Source organism: Neovison vison, chromosome 13, assembly GCF_020171115.1.
Source record: "Neovison vison isolate M4711 chromosome 13, ASM_NN_V1, whole genome shotgun sequence".
Classification (NCBI taxonomy): domain Eukaryota; kingdom Metazoa; phylum Chordata; class Mammalia; order Carnivora; family Mustelidae; genus Neogale; species Neogale vison.
In genome coordinates this window covers 39,030,811-39,057,240 of record NC_058103.1, presented here as the reverse complement: position 1 = coordinate 39,057,240, position 26,430 = coordinate 39,030,811, and the positions used below count along the sequence as shown (strand labels likewise).

Genomic DNA, 26,430 nt, shown 5'->3' with positions numbered 1-26,430 from the left:
TATATGCATGGAATTTTAAAACGTAAGTCTACGTATTTCTTGACATCTGCTCCCCCTCAACACCCTTCTCCACCTATATGTAGGTATAAAAGGTAAAATGAACCATAGCCTTTCTGAAACCTTCCTTGTCTTCCTCACTTTGGACACAGTCTTGATGAGGGTTCCCAGGTGAATCCCATGGAATGAATAGTAGAGTATGTTTCTTTTCTTAAAAGGAAAAAACAATTGCTAACGTCCTTCCAAAAATGAACAGTTATATCAGAAAGTTAGAGTACAAATGGAAGACCACTTTTAAAAATGGGCAAAGGATTTGAACAGATTTTTTTTCAAAAGAAAAAATATTAATGGCCAATAAGTATGAAAACATGCTCAACATTTTTAGGTGGTAGAAAAAATGCAAATTTAAACCATAATAAGATACTGCTAGAATGTCTAAAATTGAAGAGACTGATGACACTAAATGTTCATGAGAATGTGGGACACTGGAACTTTCATATTCTTGGCGGGAATGCAAAAATGGTCTAAGATCCTAATGAGAAAATAAGGATCTTAGAATGCTTTCTTTCTACTCACCTTTCTCCTGGCTTATGTACAATTGGTTGATATTTTAGATGTCTTTTTATTTTTCTTTTGAAGCTCCATTAACTAGACATTATTAGTTACTCCATAGTTGTTTGTTTATATTTACCTAAATGTTTATATATTTTTTTTTACTCACATTTTCTTCTGTTGCTCAGACCTTCCCCAGAGGATCATTTTCCTCTCCTTCAAAGTACATGCTTTAAGGGGTGCCTGGGTGGCTCAGTCGATTACTTCCTTCTGCTTAGGTCTTGATCTCAGGGTCCTGGGATCAAGCCCCACTTGGAGCTACTGCCTTCTGCTCAGGTCATGATCTCAGGGTCCTGGGATCAAGCCCCATGTGGAGCTCCCTGCTCAGGGGGGGAGTTTGCTTCTCTCTGTCCCTCTGCCCCTCCCCGCTGTTCATGCTCTCTCTCTCAAATAAATAAAAATCTTAAAAAAATAATAAATGCTTTAAAAGTCATTTAGTGAAGGTATTTGGTGGTGAGCAATTTCAGTTTTCTGAAATATCTTTTTTTTGCCCTCATTCTTGAAAACTGTTTTCAGTGGTAACATAGACACTTAAAAATAAGAAACACCTTCACTGTGCATTTAGCTCAGTTTTCTTCCATTTCTTGCCACTGAACACAGAAGGAGTACATGCCTATACCAGGGTCCGTCCTTCTGGCAAGATAAAGTGCAATTTCTTAGAGCAATACTGGATATGCCCACTGGCCTGCGTACATTTGTGTCCACTGGTCCCCATCACCCGTCCTGCTACTCAGTAGGAATCATTTGTGTTAGAGAAGGTGGTTTTCTCATTGCTTCCCAGCAACCATATACCTGGGCTTAGGTCATTCTTTACAGGCTTATCTACTTGACTTCGTCTGAGATCTACTCCCCTGTCAAGGCCTAAATCAAATGCCATCTCTGCCATGGAGCCTTCTCCGACCACCCCAGCCCTCAGCTATCTTTTCCTGCCCTTTGCTCCTCTAACACTTACCGATAGCCCTTAGCCTTGGTGCCTTTCATCTCCATGTAGCTTGTTTCTCCAACTAGAATGTAAATCCATCTAGGTCATGGCCTCCGAACTTTTTTTTGATCCTGCAGAGGTCAGTGAACAAGAGCTGAGCTTGCACCCCAAATATATGTATGTTTTCTTATAAATGTTACATCTATGCTCTTATATTATCAATTAATTCATAATATAAATATTGTGTTATGTATTGTATATAATAGTGTATAAAATAATATTTATATTATATATGAAATAGTGTATATTATCAGCACTATAAAGTGTCACAGAATTGAAATGAAGAGTATGAGAAGCAAACAAATGGGAGTTTCTTCCAGTAGTTTCTTCCTGGACCCCAGCATAGTGATAAGTGATTCAAGAACCTTCTTGAGTACTCTTATCCCTCCTCTGTGGTGTCCTTGGCTCTGGTAAGTAGTAGACATTGGGCAAGTATTTGATGATGCTGAGGCAGCTACTAGGTGTTTGGGTGACCAGGTCGGGAGGCGAATATTAGGAGTTCCTTGAGTCTTGTATTTTTTTTAACTCTGGACACTGGGACGTATGGCTTCCTCTTCTTGTGACATTCTTCCCCATTTTTCCTGATTCACCTCTTCTTCACTTGTTCTGAAGGTTAGAACTTTACTGTACTTCTTCAGAGGGGCCATCTCTGACTCCCCCACATCTAGGTAAGGCACCTGCCCATCCACATTCCACGGAAGTTTCTACTCTGCATAATAACAGCTGTTCACAGCCTTCCTCCAGCATTAGACAGTTGACGGCGTTACCATACCTCGTTCACCACTGCACCCCTAATTCCCATTGCAGTGTCCAGCACTTGATAAACGTTCGAGACCTGTTGGTTGAATAAGCATATGCTGGAAAAGGAAGAAAGGTTCGGGTGTGCTTAGAGCCCATATGGGGACTGAGGACTGACGTCATCGCAAAAGATGGCCTGCTGTTGAATCCTCAGAGTCGAGCAGAATGCCTCCTTGTCCCAAAAGTGATTTGTGAATTAGTGACAGCTGAGGGTTGAGAGCCCTGTTCAGTTTTTTTGTGGGAGCCCTAGTAGTTTGTTGAGCTGTTGTGTGTTTACACTGTACCTTTATTAGATTATGATATAAGCCTCTGAATTCCAACTACAATATGCAGACTTTTGTTGGTGTGGGGTGGTGAGCTGGTGTTCAGTACTTCTGGGGTTGGAGGCATTTGTCACACCTTTTTGAAGAATTCTCACATCCATCTCTGCCTTTCCTGGTAAAGTATGAACTCGTACTCACCATATAGGCTGGGTTATTCATGGTAGTCAAGAAAGAACCATTTGAATGCATTTAAGAAAAGAGAACTCATTGGTCCTTGACTAGTGGAATGTTCTCTTTCAGAAAGCACAGGGATGCCAACACTGCATCATGAAAGATGGGATTCATTGCTAATCCAAAACTGTACTTTCATCAGAGGTTTCCATCCCTGTCAGTACCAAGTCTTCATTTATAGTTTAAAAAAAAAGTTTCATTTCTTTATCTCTTTTTAATTTTATTTTGTTCCCACCCAACTTAAGGCGTAATGTAATTGTCAAAAGCAAACAAACAGAAAAGCCAACCTAGTAGCCAAGATACACAGTTCTAAATTGCTGGCTTCTGACAGGAAGTGACCATACGATATAAGGGACATTTGATTAAAGCAGCTGGCTCCTTCCTTTTTTTTTTTTTTTTTTTTTAAAAACTATCATAAAGTGCTGGCTGAGGTTCAAAGCCCTGGTGTTAGTGTTGTAGGAGATTTGGCTATGTGATAAAGGTATTTTACCTTCAGCGCTAGGTTTGGAATTAGTCGGCTTATAATGAGCAATGGTGCCGTGGTTTTAACAATCATGTTGAGTCAGCAGCATGAGGAAGGCAGCAGTGCTTTCCTTCTAGCCATGTAGCTGGAGAAGGAAATGATTAGGCATCATATTCCACGTGGCTAATATCCTGTAAGGTTTTTCTAAAAATCATAAAATCAGAAGTTGAGACTTAGAAGAGACCTCAGAAATCTACTTGTGGAAAAGAGGGCAAAAACGTTGAAAGGGAAATGGAATAAGCCAAGCTATGGGGCAGGGTTCTTGTTAGTTCTTGGCAGGAAACACATGTTTATCTGGAAAAGATTTTGGATGGACAGGTTGTTTGTATAAGAGGCTTTTTTTGTGTGAGGAAGGAAGACCAACCTGAGCTTGGAGGCGGGGATGGCGATTGGGGACTGGGGGGTAAGGGGTTGGAGAAGCAGTCCCTAAGATTCAAGTGAATGAGAAAATCACAGAGGTGATTTTCCAGGGAAATCTTGCTTTCACAGGGATGATATGCTAATGCTACTAGCTTACTTTAAAGTTAGTTAGGATGCATATTTATTTTTATAAGATACGATGACTAAATGGTAAGTTTAGTATTAATTGCTATAAAAATGAATAGTAACTTTTAAAAATTATGGATGGCTTATATTCATGCTACAACCTGCACATGGATGTTTGTAGCAGCTTTTTTTCTTTTAAAGATTGTATTTATTTGAGAGAGAGAGAGAGAGAGAAAGGACAAGCAGGGAGAGGGGCAGAGGGAGAAGCAGACTCGCTGCTGAGCAGGGAGCCTGAATGTGGGACTCAGTCCCAGGATGCTGAGATCATGACCAGAGCCGACTGGAGACATTGAACCAACTGAGCCGCCCAGGTGCCCTGGATGTTTGTAGCAGCTTTATTCATAATTGCCCAAACTTGGAAGCAACCAGGATGTCCTTCAGTAGATGGAGGGATAAATAAACTGTGGTCCATGCAGACAGTGGGCTATAATTCATTGCTAAAAAGAAATGAGTTATCACACCATTGAAAGATAGGGCATAACCTTAAATGAATGTCACTAAGTGAAAGAAGCAAATCTGAGAAGGCTATATACACTGTCTGATTCCAACTGTGTGACATTCTGGAAAAGGAAAACCATAAACAAATTAAAAGACAATAAAAAGATCAATGCTGCCAGAGGTGGTGGCAGAAGGGGATGGAGAGATGAAATAGGAGAGCACAGAAGATTCTTAGGACAGTGAAAATACTCTGTATGATAGTATACTGGTGGATACATGTCATTTACATCTTTTTACACTCACAGAATGTACAACATCAAGTGTGAACCCTCAGGTAGACTGTGGACTCTGGGTGATTATGTGATATCTCACTGAAGGTTTCTCCTTATTAAGAAAGGTACTATCCCGGTGAGGGATGCTGATAATGGGGGAGGTGATGCTTGTGTTATCATCCAGGAGCATTTGGGAAACCTCTGGCCCTCACCTTCAACTTTACCATATACCTAAATCTACTCTAACCAACTGAAGTCTTCTGAAAAATAAGATATGGGAAGACGCTTTGGGTGAAAAGTAGTTGGCACTTACTGAAGGTCTATATGGTGGATATATCTGGCAGGTTCATCAAAATATTTACAGTGTTTTTTTCTACAGTGAGATTTAAGATGACTTTTAAAAGAAGCTTTTTTCTTTATGGCTTTTGGTATCATTTGCATTTTCTAAAGTGATCGTTTATTATCTTTATAGACAACTACAGCAAAAGAGCAAAAAGACATTTCACATGTTGCTCTTAGCACATTAGAGCTTTGTGATCTTCTTACATTAAGCTCAAAAGGTTCTTGGGAACAAGGGATACCATGGATAAGACATTTCCTCCCAGTTAAATTTAATAATGAAGGATAAAAGAAAAAATTACCAGATAATTGGGAAATGCTTACATTTTAAAGCACATAAACCAAGATTCTTACTCTAACTTAAGCTTAGAGTTGAAGGTAATGCCATTTTGAGGTATTTTCCAGATAGTCGGAGGACAGCACGAGGCCTAATGGGAACCTACCTCTATATAATCCAATCCAAATTTGATGAACCAGAAATACGTTTCCTCTTCATCCTGAAACCTGGTGGTGATAAACCACTCAGCAGTGTTTAACTTTGATTTTAAAAAACTAAAGAATGAAGAAGTGGCAGCTGGAAGTCTATTTATGGATGAAATCAGTGCGGATGGGGGGAATGAAATGTTTGTAGAATCACAGCAATAGGGTAGAAATCCATACCATTTTTTATAGAAAGGAATTATAGTACTCTTGCATTTGATAATAGGGAATAAGAGGGAATTTCTGACATTAAATTATGTGTGCAGAAAGGAGAAGTCACAATAATAACTGACAAATATTATTACAGGAATTTTCTATTTATATTAAATTCCACAAAGAGTTTGAAGCACTTGTTAGGAGGTGTTTATGGTAGCAAACTATAAATAAGAAAGCAGGACCAGAGTAGGCATAAATTCATTCTATAGCAGACGTTGTGGATGTCTTCTCCATATTTCCTCTCAGGGCACAAAGAAAGGCTGGACATTTTAGAGAACTGATGCTCCCTACCCCTGAAGCAGCTATCAACCAATGACAAGTGGCAGCTGGAGGATAACTACCCCAGTTTTTCAGCCCCTTGAGGATGTTCTATCAATTCCTTGAGATTGCTAAAAGAGCCCAGCGATGTTGGGTGTTGGATGTTGGGTCAGGGATGTTGGCCTTGGTGTCTACTGAACAGGCTTAGTAGAGAAGCGTAGGATCTGCTGGCTTCTTGATGAAAGGAATCCTCGTCCTCCAAGGTTGGAAACAGGAAGACCTGCCACCTGGGAGATGTGGCTAGACTTTGTATCCCCAGGTCTTAAGTCCTGGGATTCAGCTTTCCCTGGCGATTCTCACTTTTCGCAAGGACCTCTGTCTACTGTGGCAGCCTCTGAGGGTGGCTTCTCCACATTAATGCACTCTCTGAGGCAGAGCTGAGGCCTGCCTGGACCATGTAAGCCAGGCTTAATGGTGGAAACTGAACAGTACACAGAATCATATGCTCTAGATGCTTTCCCTTGCAAGGGATGTTGAACACATCTTCTCTGTGCCTTCACAACCAGGCTTACTCTAGGCCTTCCTCAGTCTGCCTCTGCAGAACTCTGTGGACACCCCGTTCCTAGGCCCTTAAGTCCAGACCCCGGAGAGTGAGGACCAAGGGGAAAGACTCTGTCTCCCACCTAACTAAGGCCCCCCTGAAGGTCATTTTGCTGCTGAAAGTCAGATTTGACTTTCGCTTGGATGTTGGAAGGTGCGAACACTACCTTTTGGGGAAGAGTCACCCCCTTTACCTTACTATGGTCCAGCTGAGAAAACTACTCTATCTTCTGTTCAAGAAATTTACATGGACTATAGCAGGGGAGCTGTCTCCCGACAGGATGTGACATGATCTCACCTGTATTTCATATGCATAACTGGATGGATTGCAAAGGGGAGCAACCTTATGCAGAGAGTCTAGCTGGGAAACTAGTACATAGTCTAGATGAGAGGAAGAAGGCGGCAAGAACTATCCCCGGTGAGCATGGGAGGGGCAGATCTAGTCAGATCATAATAGGTTTAGTAGAACTTGACAGTTGATGGGTTGTGGGTGGAGAAGAAGGATCTGAAGACATCTTTAGTTTTTTTCTGGATGACTCCAAGGATAGTAATACTATTATCTAAGAGAAAGGGTGGGTTGAAGAGGCAGGGAAGAGGACTCAGCCTACAAATGTCAATTTTAGGTAATCTGGGGATTACTTGGAGAGATGCTAAGAAGCTACCTAGAAATGTTTAGTATCTTTTTATATGTAGTTAGAAACCAGGACTAGAGCTGTTATTTTGGGAGTCTTCAGTTTATGGGCAATTGTTAGAAATCAAGAGAACATAGGAGGTCTCTGAGGAGATGAGGGGAGCATCCAGAAAGATCAGAATGGCGTGCAAAGAGCATTGGGACACACTTGAGTTTAAAGGTTGGGTGGAAGAGGAGAGCTGGTGAAGAGGACAAGAAAGAGAAGCTGGAGAGTAAGAGGAGCCAGACGCTGGAGCTGAAGGACTTTTCTCCAAGCACTGGGACAGGAAGACTTTGCACAGTACTCGTGCATAACAGAGGGGAAGATGGGGAGGGAATGATGGGAGGCAGTGCTCTCCCCTCCCAACAGTGGAGTGAAAGGCCTTCCCCGTTGCTCTTGATGGAGCTTTGGTCACGTCCAGGAGCTCTGTCCTGATCACCTTTCTGCTCACAGAGGAAGCTGGAGTGATGGGTAAGGATGGGGTCAGCGTTCACAGCGCTATGAGGGCCACGCATGGGCGTCAGTCTAGTAAGTGACTTTTCTCTTCCCGCTTTGCCAACGATAGCTGTCCACGTGATGCATGATGGAAGGTGTTTATGCACAGAGCTTGCTTGGAGGGAGCGAAACCCCTGAGAAACACCTGTCAGGTCTCCTAATGCGTTGAGTCTAATCACTCTATCTGAATTTGAAAATAACTATGAGTCATGTGGTATGCACTTTTCAAAAACAGAAGATTCTGTACTGCTTAGTGTTACTTGGGGGGCTTTAGCGTGCCATTTTAAAATATAAACACCCTTTTTTTTTTGTAGCCTTTGTCACTGGTGCTGGCCTAAAGTCCCGGAACCTTCTCTCCATTCTGCATATCAAATTCTTGTTCCTTTTTTCCAAACAACTGCTAAGCTCAGTGCACTTATAAAGTCATTCTTAGTTAATCAGAGGACTAGATACACCACCCCGGCGATTCTCTCTTCACTCAGCACCCACTAAATGCTCTCACCCACTGGGGGTGTATGCTTATTGTAGAGATGCATTTAAGATAGGTATTTGCGTAGCCCGTGTCCTAATCTGTTTATATCATTATTGTCTCAGACAGGAATCATCTAATGTTAAATTCTTATGCATCATTCTTTGTACACCCAGTTTTGTGACCGGATGGTTGCTTATTCAGTGTGTTTTATGATATTAAGTAAGATTCTCCCACCACCTTATCCTGTTAACCTTTCAGGGATATATTTTGGAGAGCTGAACAACACAATACTTTCTGGTTTTTTCTTGACTAGTGACTTCTCTACCTCTAAGGTCTTCCTGTTTGTTTTTCTTCAAGTTATCCCCTCCCACACATACAAACGATAAAACAAATATCTCAGGAAGAAGGAAAAAAGGATGTTGGATAGCATTGCTCCATAGTTCAACAATACTAAACAGAGTCTGGCGACCCCACTTCTCTCAGTAGCTGCTTGACCTCACTTAACCTTCCTGTTAGCTTCTGTTTCCTCACCAGAAAATGTATTACTTTCCAGGGATTCCAGGAGACCTGATGTTAATAAAGGACACAGCCCAGTGTCGTGTTACTCATAAAGCCAAGGGATAAAACAAAGAGCAGAGGATTTCTAGTGGTAGTTCTGGCTCTAGCTGGCTAGATCAACCTTGGGTGCCATGTTTAAGGTTAATGGTTTCCTAAGGGTTGATTTCTAGGCAATTCGGTGACTGAATTAAATCCTTTCTGTTCTTTGGTCTCTATGGTAGTGTGAAGTAAGAGTTTTAACAATTATGTAACACTTACTGGCTCAGGGAGTCATCAAAGTGGTCCTTTGAAGAAGGTTCTCTTGTGCTTCCTGTTCTGCAAATGAGGAAAATGAGGCAGAGGAGATTCAGCAGTTTGCCCCAGGTCAGCTTGGAAGGGAGGAATCACGATTCCTGCCCAGGCTCCAGGTCCAGCACCCTCAACCACCACACACTCCCAGCCTGTTGTGTGAAAAGGCCGCACAACTTCCTCAGCTTGGCCCCTTAACGACAAGCCACGGACTTTTGTAAATCACAGTGCCCTTGCTTGTTAAGTGAATTCAACTTTACAAAGTTGAATTGTATTTTTACACTGAATCAAGTTATTTCTTTTATGCACATTTTATTCTGGAAATACTTATTTAATTCTGACAGTTTAAAGGTGGCATGCCATAGACTTTCAGTCTCTGATTGAATTTGCTTACGGTCATTTGAAAATTAGGAGACGTGATCTCTGCTTCCAGAAGTACTTTCAAATAACAGAATTCTGCCCCTGGAATAGAAAGTTTTAGCTTCAGGTAGATAGAGCAAAAGGCTAAAAAGGAAGAAACCTTGACTCTTTTTGAGATAAGGCAGCTTTACCCAGACTTCAGAGAGATGCCCCTCCCCCATGAGGCCTCAGGTTAGCAACACGTTTCTGTCCAGCAAGACTTTTTGCCATGAAAACTAACCCTGGAGTGGTTTGGTGGCTTCTAGTCACTTGTGCCTTCTGAAGTTCTAAAGAGTGCGTGGGATGGCAGTCAGATTTTATGACATGAAATTTTATTTCAGAATAGTTATCTTTGTTGTATTTGACTTAATTATTCCCCACCCCATGGATGGGACGGCTTGTCAACACTGACTCCGGGTGAAACAGATCAGGGCTCCAGGCCTGCCCACTTCTGAGCCTGGAATGTGAATTTCCCTGGTGGGCACGGAGCCAGCTTCCTATTTACTTAGAGGCATGAGCACCTTAGGAGCAAAACAGAAGTTGTGATGCAAGTTTTGGCTGCAGAGCACGTTCAGGTTGCCTAACGTGTTCAGAAAAACCCGGTGTGATCTGGAAAATTTCTCCAAGCCTGGGTTGGTTTAAGGCACAAAAGGATTAAATAGCTTATTTTATTTTTGTTCTTCTGACTCAGTCCTAAGGCAACAGGGGGCGGTGCAAACAGTTAGGAAGCCCCCCTGTGCCCTCTGATGGTAAAGTGGGGGTCCAGTCTGTGCCTGGGCAGAGTGCCTTCTGAGAACTCCTTCTTCCCGTCCAGGGCATCTATCAAGAGAAGGTGACAGTGAAAGTCCTTTGAAGCCATGGGCCGCCCCCGTCCATCCCTGTTTTCTTTTTCAGATTTTATTTATTTGACAGAGAGATACACAGTGAAAGAAGGAACACAAGGGGGGAATGGGAGAGGGAGAAGCAGGCTTCCAGCCGAGCAGGGAACCCTATCTGGGGCTCAGTCCCAGAACCCTGGGATCATGAGCAGAGCCCAGGGCAGAAGCTTAAGGACTGAGCCACCCAGGCACCCCCACCCCCATTTTCTTAACCAAACACCTTTGAATTCCCAGGGGTGCATGGGTGTGTTTTGTGCTTTGAAACAAAGAGGCACCCAGGCAAAAGAAGACAGAAGAGGGAGGAGTGAAGCTTTATTAAAATGAGCACATGGGGGGTGCTTCTGAGACATCTGGGACATCTGCTATGGGATAAAGGAAAAGATCGAGGCTGGGAAGAAGGGGAAGGGCCTTTCACCCTGATTCAGGATTTGGGGACACCGTTGAGGCTCTGAGGCCGATGGGATAAATCTAAGGCAACTAGTTGTGTGGGGGGCAGGGGGAGGGGGAAGGAGGACAAGGCATTCCAGGAGGGGTGGAAGGCAGGAGCGAAGGCATTAAGGGATGACCAACATGGTGGGTGGCTATAAGCGTTTCTTCCTAAGTCCTTCAGGCTAGAAGGAATCACCTGAAAATTCAGAGGCCCTGTTATTACTATGGCAATAGCTGTCAGGGAAGCTGGGGGAAAGGGATTCAATTCAAGAAATACTAAAAATACAAGCGAACTGACCTTTTAACCACTCTTCATGGTATTAAGGGATTAAAGAAGAAAATTCTTGATAATTAGACCCCTGGGAAGAATTTAATTTGCATCTAGGTGTGATAAGTGTTTAGAAATTCAATGCATGTTTTGCCTTGGCGAGTATTGAGCTGGTTCTCAGCCTGGTGAGAGCATATGTTAGGTACGGTGTGGTCACTAGACCAAATTTTATCATCTGCCCAGCAAAGGAGAATTAAAATCTGGTCTTTTTGTTATTCCTAAAAGGCTTCTGGAAATACTGCAGGAGAGAGCTATATAATGGAGGGACTTCTGTTCATGTGTGATCCTTATCCAGAATTTTAAGAAACTTGGCCGTATTGATTATGACACGATCCCCATAGGGCTGAGGACAGGAATATAGTTATTTTCTTGAGACAGATGGGAAACCTGAGAATGAAAATAATTAGGCTGATTGCCAAAAGTTTTACACACACACACAGACACACACACACAGAGTGAAGCAGGTACTATTTTAACTATGCTAGAGCCTCTGAAAGCATCAGTGTCTTAACCAAATTCATTTTCTCTATTTCTGCATTTCATTCTTTGAAATTTCTTATGTAAACCCTAGTTTTTACTGTTCAATAGAAAATAGTAATTGATATCTTTGTGGCATACATTCTTTCTCGTGTTTTTATAGAAAAAACAATCATAGACGTTGAATTGCTGAATGAAAGGAAATGTGCATTTACAACTTTGACAGGTGTTTGACAGATACCTGTCTCCATAAACAATATTCCTACATGTGTTGCATGCTACCCTGGGCCTAACTCCATGCTGAACACTTTGATTGCATTACCTCCTTGGAAGGTCCCTGGAAAAGCAGTATGAGGACAGCATTACCCGGTTTATGGATGGGAACACTGAGGCTTGTGTGGTGAAACAGCCAGAAGAGCCAGGACTGGAGCCCAGTTACACTCCTACCAGCAGAGAGTAGAGGTGCCCCATTCCCTTGTAAGCAGAGGCACATTAGCAATCCTTATAAATATTTGCCAGTTGAAGTAAAATGTCTTTGACCTCCTGCTTCTTACGTGCCCATCTAGTATAGGATCAGACATCTGGTGTGTTTATTGTCTGTCTGCATTTATAGTTCTATAAATTGCCTCTTTGCCTCTTCTGTCCCATTTTTACTAGACTGTTCATCCCTTTTTATTATTAATTTCTACATATTATAAATAGTAGCCCTTTGTCATGTGTTGCAAGTCCTTTTTCTCCCATTTGGTTTTGTTTAGCTTTCCGTTTTGTGTCTTTTACCAAATAGAACTTCAAAGCTCTTAAATTACAAATCTGAGTCTCTTACGGCTTTACAATGTTGTTACCCTTATCCCATCCTAGGATAATTTTCCCCTATTTTTCCATAACTTCCTCCTTAACATTCACCTGAGATTATTTTGGTGTCAGGAATGAGGTGAAAGTATTTTCTAAAAGGCTAGCTAGTTGTCTAAACACTATTTATTAATAATCTATCATTTACCACTGATTTGAGGTATGTTCTAAGCAAAATTGATTTCTAGTTTTGGATTCTTCTTGAGTTGGTAGCATGCTGTTTTAGTCACTGTAACTTAATGTTTTATCGTGGAGAACAAGTCTTTCTTCCTTCAGTAGAATTTTTGGACAGTTTTTAAGTATTTTTAATCATATGCCAAATTAACTTTTTTTTAAGATTTTATTTATTTATTTGACAGAGAGGTCACAAGTCGGGAGACAGACACAGAAAAGGGAAGCAGGCTCCCTGCTGAGCAGAGAGCTCTATGTGGGCCTCGATCCCAGGACCCTGAGATCATGACCTGAGCCAAAGGCAGAGGCTTAAACCACTGAGACACCCAGGTGCCCAACATGCCAAATTAACTTTTAAAAAATTGTCAAATTTAAAGACTTCCTTTGAGGATGTTTATTAGGATTTTGTTGAATTTAGTTTAGAAAGAATTGACAGCTTAATAGTATTAAGTCTTTCTATTTAGGAAGTTCGTTATTACATATTTTTTCATCTTCTTCAGTTGGGGTTTATAGTTTTCTTCATCTAAGTCTTAAACTTCCTCTGATAAATTATTCCTAGTTTGGGTTTTGTAGCTTTATGAATGGGGTTATGTTTTTGTTATATATTCTAAATGGTTCTTTTGATATATTAAAGATCTGTTAACTTTTAATGATTTACCATTGTCCATCTTACTGAACTCTGTTTTTAGTAGATTGGGCTAACTTCTCCTGGGTTTTCTAGTCATGTATTAAACATCTCCAAATCATGGCATCATTGCCTCCTTCTCCCTCCACTCCATAGCTTTATCTTTTATTTTCTTTTCATCCCTAACAGCTTTGGCAAGTACCTTCAGAATAATAGTAAGCAATTGATAATTTGTCTTATTTGTTTTTAACTCTTATGGGATTTTTAAAAAATTTATTTACCATTTATTTTTTGACCTGTGAGCATAATGTTTTAGTCATGTTAAGGAGACAATCTTCTATTCTTTCCAAAAAGTTTTTTTATTAGATTACAAGTTAAACTTTATCTAATGCCTTTTAAACATATATTGAAGTGATCATATTTACTTTCTTTTACCTGTTAGTAGAATAAAATATAATAGGTTTTCTAACAATATACTCATTGTTGTGCTCCTGGGAAGATTGCCCCTTGCTCAGAGTGGGTTTTTCTTTTAAGATAATGTTGAATAGTATCAGGTTACCTGGGCGGCTCAGTCGGGTAAGCATCTCACTGGATTTTGGCTTGGGTCCTGATCTCAGGGTTATGAGATTGAGCCCTGCATCTGGTTCCATTCTGGGTGTGGAGCCTGCTTAGGATTTGCTCTCTCTCTCATTCTGCCCCTCCCTGCCCCAGCTTTAAAAAAAAAAAAAAAGGTAATGCTGAGCAGTATAGAATTTCCTGGTTATCTGAGTGTCATTACTACTGAGAAAAATTCACATAAAATGAATTATTCAAAATGAGGACTAAATTTTGTTACTATTCGAAAGTGGGAGAAGGAGTTTGACAAAGCTAAAATTATGAAAAACTTTACTGAATGCATTTGATTTATCATAGGCACTAATTTTTAGAACACAGTAACTTTTCAGATAAAATTCTATGGCAGAATACTACACATTTTATTTTTTACTATTGTAGTGCAGTTTTAAATAGGCTGTATTTGGCAAGAGTTTGAGACTTCCTCAGTTTCTCAAGGGCCTCTCCCAGTATGTTACTATTCAAGTGATTCTCTCTTAAAATGACTGTCATGTTGTTTTCTATATCAAACTTCTTCTATTCAACTACGAACAGATCTAACTCTACCGGAGTCTTATCTGTTGTTGCCTTTAGGTTTGACTCTTGCCATTCACAAACATCACTTTCCATAGACTGCATGAAATTCTTCAACTTTTACAAGATTTCCAATTTTGCTTTGCAGTTAGTTTTTATTATGTATTAAGATGTTCCCCACCCATAACACCACATTCAAGAAGCCGAGAAGTCAATGTAGTGGGCAAGAGTAGACACTTATTAAGTGGGAAGGATTATTTGTGTTGGGGATGAATTGTAAAAGAACGGGAGAGCAAAGACCCCATTAACCTGAAAACCACTGATGTTTTCTAATATTGCTTTCCTATTCGCTTTGTAAGTATATGAACTTCAATAAGGAAAATCCCTGCATCAGTATTCATGAGTGAGTTGGACATGGAAACAGAGGGGTACTTGTCCTGAAGTCCATAATTAGAAGTTAGGTGGTCCAGAAATTTGATGAAAGAAAATATTTTCACTAAGCTGTAACACAGATGTAGCATTTTCTTCCATTGTTACTAACCCATGGCAGTATTAGCAGTAATTATGTTTGTTGTCACCATAGAAATCCTGGGTGTTTTCATACTGTATTATAGATTTTACAGATTTTTTAAAATTTTTTAACGGATATTTTAAAATGCAACTCCTACTTTACTACTATTAAATGTAACTGTTGCTAATCATGACTTCAAAATTATTAGAGTGATCAGGTACAACACTAAGTAATTTCTTAAAAATAGATATATATTTCTCACTTTAAATTTAATATTTTGATACTTGATTTCCTTTGTAATCATCTATACACACACACACACACACATATATATATATACATACACACATATATATGTAAGATTAAAAGATTTACTCTAAGAAGGGATCCATAAATTTCACTAGACTAAGGAGTCCGTGACATGAAAAATGATCACAAACCTCTGGTTTCTTTTTTCTGATATATCTTTGGATAAATCTGTTGTGTCTTTTAGTCCTAGGATTATATCACATAGTTCCCTTTTAAAAAATGGGGCACTTTCTTTTGTCTTCTATTCTGAAGCAGGTTTAAACATTAATATCATCTTGTTTTTAGAGGCTAAAAATAATTCACCCATGAAACCATCTGGGCATGAATGATTTTTGAGAGGCAGTCCTAAGAAAATCTTACTAATTTATTTCTAAAAAAATTGTCTCTTTGGTGTATGTAGCTCTTTAATTTTGGTCATTTGCATTTTCATGGATATCTTCAATTTCTTCCAGGTTTTTAAAATTTCTTAGCAGATTAGTCTTGCATTATTTCTTAAATTTTCTTTGCATTGAAGTGATTAATTGCAAATCATTGTTGAAGGAGTAATCTTTATTGTATTAATCATAAGTCACTGTATACCTTGGGAAAGTTCTAGTATAATTTATCTGGAAGACATAATTTGCTGTCTTCAGATAGTGCCCAGTTTTGATTCTTCAGACTAAGAGTCACGATTTTTAAAAATTGTGAATGTGGAAAAGGAACTTTGCATTATGTCCTGGTTAATTTCGACCCATTCCAGAGATGGTGTTTGGACTGATGCTTTTGGGCAGTGTGGTTACTGTGCTGCGGCCTTTCCCTCCTTCTGTTTGTGAGGATGGCTGAACGAAAGGCAAATAATGAGAATTCTGCTTCACTTCTAGTAGTTCTAGCCAGCGATGGTCCTGAGGTCCCACACTGTGGGACGGGAGCTAGAAAGCCAGGCTGATGTCCCATACTGGAACATTAGAACCCTGGGGATCCATGGTCTGTGCTGGAGAGCCGGCTATGATCGGGCAGTGGGGATCTCAGAGTTCACTTAGGTCTAGCCCTTAGACACAAAGAGCCCTAAGGTCACTGGCAAGCATGGTGATGTTCTGGGGTGTTTTGCATCTGGAAGAAAGAAGAAACAATTTAGAGAGTATTTGAGCTGTTAGACTTTCTCTTACATTAGATACAACTAGTTTCATTGCACGTTCTTTTTTTCCTTTCTTTTGTTGTACAGCCACTCTGCAGAGAGACCGAATCTTCAAACATTTCACCAGGAAGCGCCAAAGGGCTATGCGAAGGCGAGTCCACCAGATCAATGGACACAAGTTCATGGCCACGTACCTGAGACAGCCCACCTACTGCTCTCACTGCAGGGAGTTTATCTGGTAAGAGGTTCCGTGGCTTCTCTTCCTCCGAGCTTCTCTCTATGTTGTGTGTGGTTTTAGAAGGAAGCGTGATTCTCGAGAGTTGTTTCAGAATCTGATTTTTGCCTTTTATTCCAATATGTTGGCCCAGTAATTTGAATTCCCAGTGAAAAAAAATCTAAACATTTTACGGATCCAAGGTTTAGATGCTATTTCTTTTTCCAGTTAATTGGGGAGAATGCTAATGAGTCATGAACTGGCTAAAGAGCATGAACTAGGAAGGCTAACCTGTCAATATATGGATAATCAATAAATTGGATAATCAGCCACTGAGTAAGAGAAATGACAACCATATTGCTTTAAAAAAGTAGGACTCACGTGGTAAGTCATAGAACTTAGTTGGTTGTAAGTAAAGTCAGCACACAGTAATCTTCAGCCTAATGGTATGTGGCCAAAGGTAATGACTTCCAGTGATTGCATACTATAATCCTTGGCATTTAGGAACTGAGATAATTTACAGCCCAGAAATTCTAGGTGAATTGGGGCAATAGCTTCCTATATGCATCACCGAAGCTGAAATTTCAGTGGCAAATCTATAATGTAAAATAAATTGAAGTTAATAGTTACCTTTGTTGAGAGCCAGCATTAAACACATGTATTTGGAAAGAGAAGAAGGAAATGACCCCTCGCCCACCTCCAAACATGTACACGTTCATACCCATCTCTGTAGGAGAAAAAGACAGTTTAGTATCCATAGCATAAAGGGAAATCCTGGTTGTGTTGCAAACCGTAGTCATTTTGTTTAAGTTAAAAGCACTTGGCTCAGAGTAATTTTTTCAAGTACTGATCAGTGAGTTTGCATTTCTTCGTTTTTGTTTTTGTGTGTATATATGTTTGATTACTTTGGTTTAAAAGTGCCTGCTATCTTTTAGCAGTCAGGATCCAGGGTTAGTGTTTTTGGTGTTTTAAATTAAGAATAGAGCCTTGTCACAAGATGGGATCAGGAGGGAGACAAACCATAAGACACTCTTAATCACAAACAAACTGAGAGTTCCTGGCGGGTGGGGGGGTAGGGATAGTGTGGCTGGGTTAAGGACTTTGGGAAGGGTATGGCTATGGTGAGTGCTGTGAAATGTGTAAGCCTGATGATTCACAGATCTGCATGCCTGGGGCAAATAATACATTATATGTTAATAAAAATAATTTTAAAAAAATAAAAGAATAGAGCCTTGTCTAAACCAAGGACCCACAACCGACTGTTGGTATGTTGCCGACAGATGTGTCATCACAACTGTAGTCTTCAGAAACAAGTTCCTGGTGCATTGTCTATTGAACAAAATGAAAAACTCTGGCATCTTTGAGCTCATTTTCCACTCCTGTGGTCGCCTGCACTGGCTAGTTAGTTGCTGTCCACCACTCTCCTCGTGGTTTTCCTGACCTGAAAGGTCTGCTAGTCTTCATTTCATGTCAAGACTGTTCTGCTTCCCTGCTTTATGTGACCTGCCTGCCCCTGTGGGCATTTGTGGTGACAAACTGTGACCTCAGCTAACGTTCTCAATGGAAACTTGTTTGATAACCACTGAATTTTTTCCACCAAGGAAACATTAACTCCCTCTCAACCAGCCTTTGTTTGCATGCTCTCTCTCTCACACATACAGAGTATTACTGTATGTGCTACATATATAGGGTTAAGAGTATGGACTCTGGCATTCAATCTCATCACCAACTAGCTGTGTAAACCTAAATAAATTATATAATCCATCAGTGTCTCCTTATTTGTAAAATAAAGATACTTTTATTTTGCTTATCTCATAAACTTTTATGTAGAACATAAAGTTCTAGGCACTATTCTAAGGGTTTTACATTATCACCTCTTTCTACCTTCATGATGACCCTGTGAAGTAGGAGCTGCGGTCATTGTTGCCCTCTGTAGATGAAGAAACAGTGGCTCGAGGGAGTTAGCGATGTGCCCCCCGTCATGCCCAGGCCATCTGGTTTCAGAGTCTGGGCTCTGAGCCTTCCCACGATGCGTGCTACCTCGCAGGACTTTTGTGAGGATTAAGTGAGATGCTGCCCATCAGTGGCTTGGCTCAGTGCCTGGCACATCCTCCAGGTTTAATAAAATGTGGTCTGTGTTAAATGAGAATGAGGGATGATATCATCATCGCCCAGAGAATATACTGGGGAGAGGCCAGCATGATAGCCATGGGCCTGACGGGCATCCTGTGGCAGCATTTCTGTCCCCACCCCTGGACTCCAGGTGTTATGGGGGCACAGGGAAGAGGGAGGGTGCCTCAGGCCAAGCAGCTGTGGTGGGCTCACCTGTTTACTTCACGGCCTGCCCATCTTTATGCCTATGTGAGTGAGAATGCCAGAGAAGGCGCTGGAGCTGAGCAGCCTTGCAGCTGAGGCTTAGTCACATGACCAGCTGAGGACCTGGGCTTTGCCACAGGGGGAGGTGGGCAGAATGAGGACCACCAACACCCACCTGTGTGCATCACTAGAGGATTCGGATCATCACAGGACATCCTCTAGGTCTTGTGGTAACAAGGGCTCAGAAATCACCTCATCTTTGCTGGTTCTCTGAAATTAGGTTTCTCAGGAAGGAGCAGAGGATGGCATACATTTGTTTTTCCTGAAGTACTATGATCATAGGGGTGTTGTTGCTGAAGTAGACTGACGATCGCTTTTTTTATTGTCTTGAACAGGGGAGTATTTGGGAAACAAGGTTATCAATGTCAAGGTAAGAAAACATTTCAAAAATTGTGTTTAATGTTGTTCCTATGTTAAAAACTGGTTATATTTAGAGGAGACAGGATACATTTCATTAATATTGTAATAGATTACTCTGCCGATCAGGGGACACTCCCAATGCAAGTATTTGGTTGTGTTTTAAATGTTGGCTACGTTTTAGCGCAAAGGGGACGTTTTTATTTCTAAAGCCGAGATACCTAATAATGTTGAATTGTTTAAAGTTTTGTCTCTGAGATGACGTGAGAATACTGAACGGTAGTGCCATTTTGTGAGCAGTCCCCTTAAATCTTGAAGCTAAATTTTTGTCTTTTCCAACCCCTTTGTTGCTAGGGGTGAGAAATGACACAATGTTGTCTCTTAACCTGCTTAGAGAATGCAGGGAGGGCAGAGGAGGGTGAAGTCTTGCTCTCTAGGCAGAGCAACCAGTCTAGTTTTTATTAGAACAAAGAAAGGTAACGGGTAAGCTTAGGGGTAGCTTCTGGAGGGCCTGAAACCTGGCTGGGAAATCTGAACTCTACTTATTGGCAATGAGATGCCATTGAAGGTTTAGATCGTGAGGCACAGGGACCAGAATTATACCATGAGAGGATTCCTGTGGCGGTGGGTGTGGGCAGGAGGAAAGCCAGGGAAGATGAAGTAGGCTCAAGACTTGAGTGCAGATAGTCTGGGTGTGAGCAAAGGCGTGAATTAGGGGGACGGTAATGACCGCGGGAAGGACGGGTATGTTGGATGCCATCCGGTGGGCCTGACAGTAAATCGAGTCACCTTGACATGGTGTGGCCCTTGTTGACTCTACTAGAACTGGCAGATCGTGAGCTTCCGAGGAATGTATAATCATGCATTTCATTCCCTAGTGTGCACCTGTGTCGTCCATAAACGCTGCCACCATCTAATTGTGACAGCCTGCACTTGCCAGAACAATATTAACAAAATGGATTCAAAGGTAAGAAGATAGAACTTGGCTAACTAAGGGGCGGCACGAGCTCGCTCTCTCTCCTTGCTCCATCCCCTTTCCACTTCTCTTCTGCACTCCTTGAAGTGAATGGTGGCATCAGAACCGAATTTTCTCTCCTTTTTATATTCTGCTTTTTTTACTTCTGTGCTTGTGTAGCATGACCTGTCCGTGGGTGGATCCCATGAGTGATCAGCTGGCTACAAGCTTGCACGATTAGTGTTTCTGATTTGGAGAGGGGTTTAGAGGACTGAAAAGGTTCCTGAGTTCGGCCTCAGACCACCAGGACTCGGATGCAAATCCAGCCTCTGCTAGCTAGCTTCTCTGTCAGCCTCAGTCTTAGAATGGGCTCCGTATTTCCTTCATGCGCTTTTTTGGTGAGGCTTCCACACGACAGAATTGATGTGACAAATGTTTGTTAACTGGAAATTGTGCTTCCTCAATAAGGCGACTCTTAGCCTCCTCTGGTGTCTTCCAAAATCTCCAGGAGGATGCACTTCCGTAGATAAATGCTTGAATCTCATTCTCGTCGCTCGCATTGCATTCAGCTGGGGAGGGCACGTTCTAAATTGTGGAGACAGAAAGCAGCTGGAACATTGTTGACAATGAGCAGTGGGTTTACGGACGCATCGGAATCTGACTTGGAGCTCAGGGATTGCTTACGGGACACCTACAGGGTTGCTAAAGGTCCCTTAGAGAGGTATGAGCCACAGCTTTTATGAGAAAGAGACCAGCAAAGTTCCAAGAGGAGTCCTAATTGCCCTACTCCTTGTCCCGTTGTCGTCTCAAATGGTGACGTAACTGTAGCGCGTATGCCTTGTCTTATTATTTGCTGGAAAGAGTTTGTGAGATGAAAGCAGGACCTGTGCCCTCAGATGGTAAAATGCAATTGGCAGGCCCAGCGGGGAGGGCCGAGTAAGCTGCTAGGATGTCGCTTTGGGGCGAATTCCTTCTGTGGTTCCGTACTCGCTGGGTGCCGCCTCACTATCTGGGAAAGCCTGTGGTCACAGCGAGTGTAAGGTCAGTAAGAGACCTGTTTGCTCCTGCAGTTAGAAGGGTTTAGAAACTAGACATGGGCACGAGGGAGTTGGCAGGGAGAGAAATCCAGCCTGAATACAAAAAGTGATTAAAAAAAAAAAAAAGGTTTTCTTTCCTCCTTATCTCCCCACATGGTGAACGATCTCATGCCCACCACTACGCCCTTTCTTTTGAGTCTTGTTGATGAGAAAATGTACTTGGCCCGGTGAGGAAGGCCAGGGCACAATGCAGTCATCTCCCCAGCTCAAGTGTCATGGTAACACATTGCGTTTGGGGGGCTCCTGTGACGGTTTCTGTCAAAGATGTGGGCACGGCCTCCTAGCTCTCGTCCTTCTGCTTCTTTTTTTTAGATTGCTGAACAGAGGTTCGGAATCAACATCCCGCACAAGTTCAGCATCCACAACTACAAAGTGCCCACCTTCTGCGATCACTGCGGCTCGCTGCTCTGGGGGATCATGCGACAAGGACTGCAGTGTAAAAGTGAGACGCCAGGGTGTGGGTGCCCGTGTCGTGGGAACGCCACGCCGCGACCTCTCGGAATTCTGCCGGCGTGGCTTCTGAGCCGGCCCCGCTGGTTTCAGACGCTTTGTGAATTAGGTCTTCGTAGTTCTAGGCCGATATGTTCCCCGTCAGCCATGTACGGGGAGTCACCTCTGGTCCAAAGATTTCCCAGCTGTAGCTCCGTCAGTTGTTAAATTCAGTGTTCTGTCCAGCCGGCTGTCCGCTGCTTCGTGCTGACGGCCTGCTAGTTGCTGTGTGTCGGCATGGGTATTTGAAAGAGGGAAAAATGGGATCTTGGTCCAAAACGGAAGGTGGTAGGAGGTGAGGTGACCAAAAGAGAGACTTCGGTGATGCGTGAGAACTGGCAGGAGATTAGGTCTAGTGACCTCCCCAGAAAGGAGCAGGACTTGAGTCAAAGCCCAGTGAGAGCTGCCCTGGGTCTCCTCGAGGAGACTGATAGACACTGGAGAGGTAGGTGGGGTGAAGGATGTTTCGGCTTGGGCCGTGGACTTGCACGCCACTAACTGTGCCCAGCGGAGCTTTGGCCTTCGCCAAGATTCTGAGAGCGAGGGGTGATTCCCGTCCTGCCAAGAGTTGGGGAGCTGTTGAGTCATTTTCTCTTGGGCGTTGCTGTAACAGTCCCGCTGTCATGGGGTGCAGCCCCCTGCAGGAATACAGGCGGATTTCAGCCTGAAGCTTTAGAAAAATCCTCAGTCGCTGGGGGAGGCGGAGTTGATGTCAGTGCAGCTGGACAGTGTCCGTCGGCCGCCTGCACTTACCCAGCCTGCTTCTGCCGACCGAAGGGCGCTGGCCCCTTGCAAAAGCCTTTCATCTCTTGAGAACATCATTTCATAATTCATTTTTTTTCCTAGATACATGAAGTAATTCTTTTTCAACCCAACCAGCGACCAGCTCATGCATGGCTTTGGTTCAGGCTCTGCCTGATCTTAAGCTGGATGGTCTCCTCTGGGCGTGGGTTTCATGGCAAAAGTCACTTCCTGCTCTTGTCTGGTCGTTGCCGACATGCAGAGCCGTGTGTGGGGCTCCTCCACCTTGTTCTTGGGCCTCGTGGCCTGGGGGTGGGGGTGGGTGGGTAGTGCACAGACAGTGAGGCATCTCCTGTACTCTTCTTTTATTGTCACTGCTACCTTAGAAAGGGCACCGCAGCCACCTTCCTGAGAGCGGGGGATTTCCCGAGAAGAGCTACTGAGGCTTCAGCCTCAGGGGCTGTCCCTTGCAACGGTCCCTTCCCCAGCTCTCCACTGGACTGGATATTCTTTCTCTTAAAGAGGGCACCCTAAATCACATTCAGGCCCCCCAAACCAGCATCCGGGCTTGCTTCCAGAGCTGGGTGGACACCCCAGGTATGGGAATTTGTTGCCTGCTCTTTCGCTTTTGCCTCCCATTCGCTGGGGCCATGTGAGGAAACTGCATCCAAGCTTCCTGCTGATGAAACCTCAGATCCCTTCATCAGCCCAAGTCTGTTTCCTATGTACCAGGAACGTACCTGCTCCTCTCTCCTTTTCCAACGGCTGTTTATTTTGACCTTTAAAAAAACTCGCTTTGCTCCCCATGAGATAGACCCACGGGCTGCAAGCGCTGAGAACCAGAGGCTCACAGGATGTTGTGCCCTGGGCCGCCAGGGCTCCCCGACCACAAGAGCACTCAGAAAGCGAGCTCCGCTTGGAGGCTTTTCTCTCAGAAACACCATTCCCCTCCTGTTTGAACAGCCATCTCTGCGTGGCGTGGAGATTGCCACCTTTTATCCAGGGATCCGAGGAAAAGCCAACAGTCATTTGGCACAATTCGTTGTTAGTTCATTGACTGCAGTGTCACGGTGATGAACGTTTTGATTTCTGTATTGAGTCTTGCTGTTAAATCGGCAATGACTCTTATCCAGGATCAAGGCAGATGTCAAAAAAGTGCGTCTGAAGTGTGTGATCATCAGCATGTCAGGCTTGCTGCCGCCGCGTAAACCAGCGGGAGAGCAACGTCAGGGTTTGTTTTGAGCGCAAGTTCCGTTTAACGAGAGGATGGCATTGTTCTGCCTGGATCATCCCCCCCGGCCTAATCTTTCGGGTTATTAAAGTTCTTTTTTGCAGCATATGTTGACTTGGCTCCTTGCTGAACCTGGATTCCCTTCTCTTTCCCGCCCCCCTCCAGTCTGTAAGATGAATGTCCACATCCGATGTCAGGCGAACGTGGCCCCGAACTGCGGGGTCAACGCGGTGGAGCTCGCCAAGACCCTGGCCGGGATGGGCCTCCAGCCCGGAAATATTTCTCCAACCTCGGTGAGACTTGGCTTTCTTCGACATATTGTAATTTAGAAGTTGTTCAGATGTGGTGAGTCTGAATGAACGCATGTGGCTTGATCCAAGTTCCTGATCTCAGCAAACACAATAAACAGATTTACTGTATTTTTAAAGAGCATTTTGTCCTACAGAAAAAGGTTCTTTATACAATGATGTGACAAGAAATCACAAGCATGCAGATATAGCAGGAAGTAGAAGGAGGATTTTTTTTTTTTTTTTTAATTAGCTTCCTGTCAGTGTGGTGTGGTAAAGCTCTGAGTCCAGGGCCTTGGGTTACCCTCTTTGTCGGGGCCCGGGCAGGAGAGCTGACCGGCAGCTACAGGCCTCAGCTTCCTTCTCTCCAAAGGGGTTGAGCTCGATCTCTGAGATTCTCCCCAGCCCTGGAGTCTCACCCCTTCGGCAGCTTTTGTTTGTGGATTGTGCATTTATCTCTCAAGTTCAGCAACAAACAGGAGTTCCTGCCTCTCGGCTCCAGGGAGTGGGTGGAGTTGTCCGTTGCTTGGGGCATGTTTTGTCTCACAGCCTCCCCGAGTGACCTCCACTCGCTGTTGACCCTTAGAGCCTCGACCACTTCCCAGGCCTGTGTCCTCTTGCTGCCGTCCTGGCTGGAGACTACGGAGTGCTGGGAAAGAGCTGTGGCCCCTGTGGTGCTGTAGCTTCATATCCGGTTTAGGAAAATTCTAGACTTCCCCGTTCAATATCTTTGAGTTCTTAGGAGGGGAAGCATAATCACTGTCAAGTTCTTGGTTATTCAGAAAATGTCTGGGGACGCCTGAGTGGCTCAGTGGGTTAAGCGGCTGCCTTCGGCTCAGGTCATGATCCCAGCGTCCTGGGATCGAGTCCCACATCGGGCTCCTTGCTTGGCGGGGAGCCTCCTTCTCCCTCTGCCTCTGCCTGCCTCTCTGTCTGCCTATGCTCGCTCTTGCTTCTCTCTCTATGACAAATAAATAAATAAATAATCTTAAAAAAAAAAAAAAGAAAGAAAATGTCTGTACTCACCACCCCATTTTCCTTATTACTGGTTGATTAGGGACTTGAACTGAAATTGTATTCCTTTATTTCAGGGAAGCATCAGCAAAGTGTAATGTCTACACCACGGACAGACAGGCAGGTTGCCAACACCAGGAGGGGGATTTCTAATGTGTGGGTTGGTTGTTCCCAAATGGCACAAAGTAAGAATTTCAGCCTGCACCAGTGCTCCTAAAATGTCATGGGAATAAGATAGGCCGTGTGGCACAAGTTGTAGACTGGGGAATGCCACTTGTCATTTGTTACTTGAACCAAGGATCCTTAATGTTATATTTAAAAAGTGGAAAATCCAAAATTACCTGTCATTGGACAGCACAACATGAGACAGAATTCTTAAGTCTATCAAAAGAGAAGAATGGGTTAAAAATTTTTTTTGAGAAATACTGGCTTAGAGTTTTCTAGCCCAAGCAGAGGAAGTATTTAAGTGGAGGAAGTGAGACTCAGGCTAGTAAAGTTTTTCTATCTTTGAAATATTTATGATCGGAGATCTGGGGGGAGAAACTACTAAAAACAATGGGATTTTTAAAGATGATCCATTTTATATCCATAATCACGGTTTTATTGGATTGAGTAAGTCAAAGCCTTATAGCTTTGAGCAATTGCACAGTTGTTGTTTGTTGAAAACTTTATTTAGAAGTTGTTCCAGATAAGCTGGGGTTTCTCAGCCAACTAGGGCAAAGCTTCAGAGCGTTAGACTTTAGATCTGTTGTCTAGATCCAGAGACAAGGTAGCTTGTCTTGTATGTCCCAAGGTGGACCTCTGCAAGTCATCTTGCCCTTAGGGAGCTCCCTCGCCCTGGCTGGACTTGGACCAGTGAGACGGTGTTATCCATGGGGGAGGCCACTTCTATTTCCGGTTCAGTCTGGTGGGACTGGAAGGATCATCAGCCTTTCCAGAGGGCCAGTTGACTGTGTATCAAGAGTCTTGAAGATTGACATTTTTGGTTCCAAAGATTGCATTTCCAGAAAGTTATCATAAGAAAATAGAGGATGCAATTTTATTATATTTTTAAAAATTAATCAAGTGTAGAGGTAGTTACGTGTGTATATGTAATTGCTTTTATTTTTTTGGGGGGGGGATGATTAGAGGTATTTCATTTCATCCTTCACACATTTGTTCAATATTCTAGATTTTATATTAATTTTTATTTCTCTTATATAATTTTAAATACTGTGTAATGAACATTGCTTCATTCATTCACATCCTAGTATAGATCCTTTGAGCAAACATGAAAACTGCTCTTTGAATGACATGGACACCAGGTGGCGCTCTTGAATCTGACCATCCTGGGGAAAACCACCAAGCCACTGGAAGAACCAGACTAAGGCGTTTGTTTTATACACTGCTGAGTTCAAACTGAAACCCTCAATGAC

At 42.8% G+C, this 26,430-nt stretch overlaps 1 protein-coding gene across 1 annotated transcript in view; it reads left to right on the top strand.

The window, feature by feature from the left end:
• PRKCH (protein kinase C eta) overlaps positions 1–26,430 on the top strand; it is a 230,477-nt gene that overhangs the window by 104,755 nt on the left and 99,292 nt on the right. Inside the window, exons 3-7 of the mRNA XM_044231956.1 lie at positions 16,342–16,492; positions 19,180–19,214; positions 20,080–20,168; positions 21,566–21,695; positions 23,880–24,007. Coding sequence (XP_044087891.1) covers positions 16,342–16,492; positions 19,180–19,214; positions 20,080–20,168; positions 21,566–21,695; positions 23,880–24,007 — 533 coding nt within the window. The remainder of the gene's footprint in view (positions 1–16,341; positions 16,493–19,179; positions 19,215–20,079; positions 20,169–21,565; positions 21,696–23,879; positions 24,008–26,430) is intronic.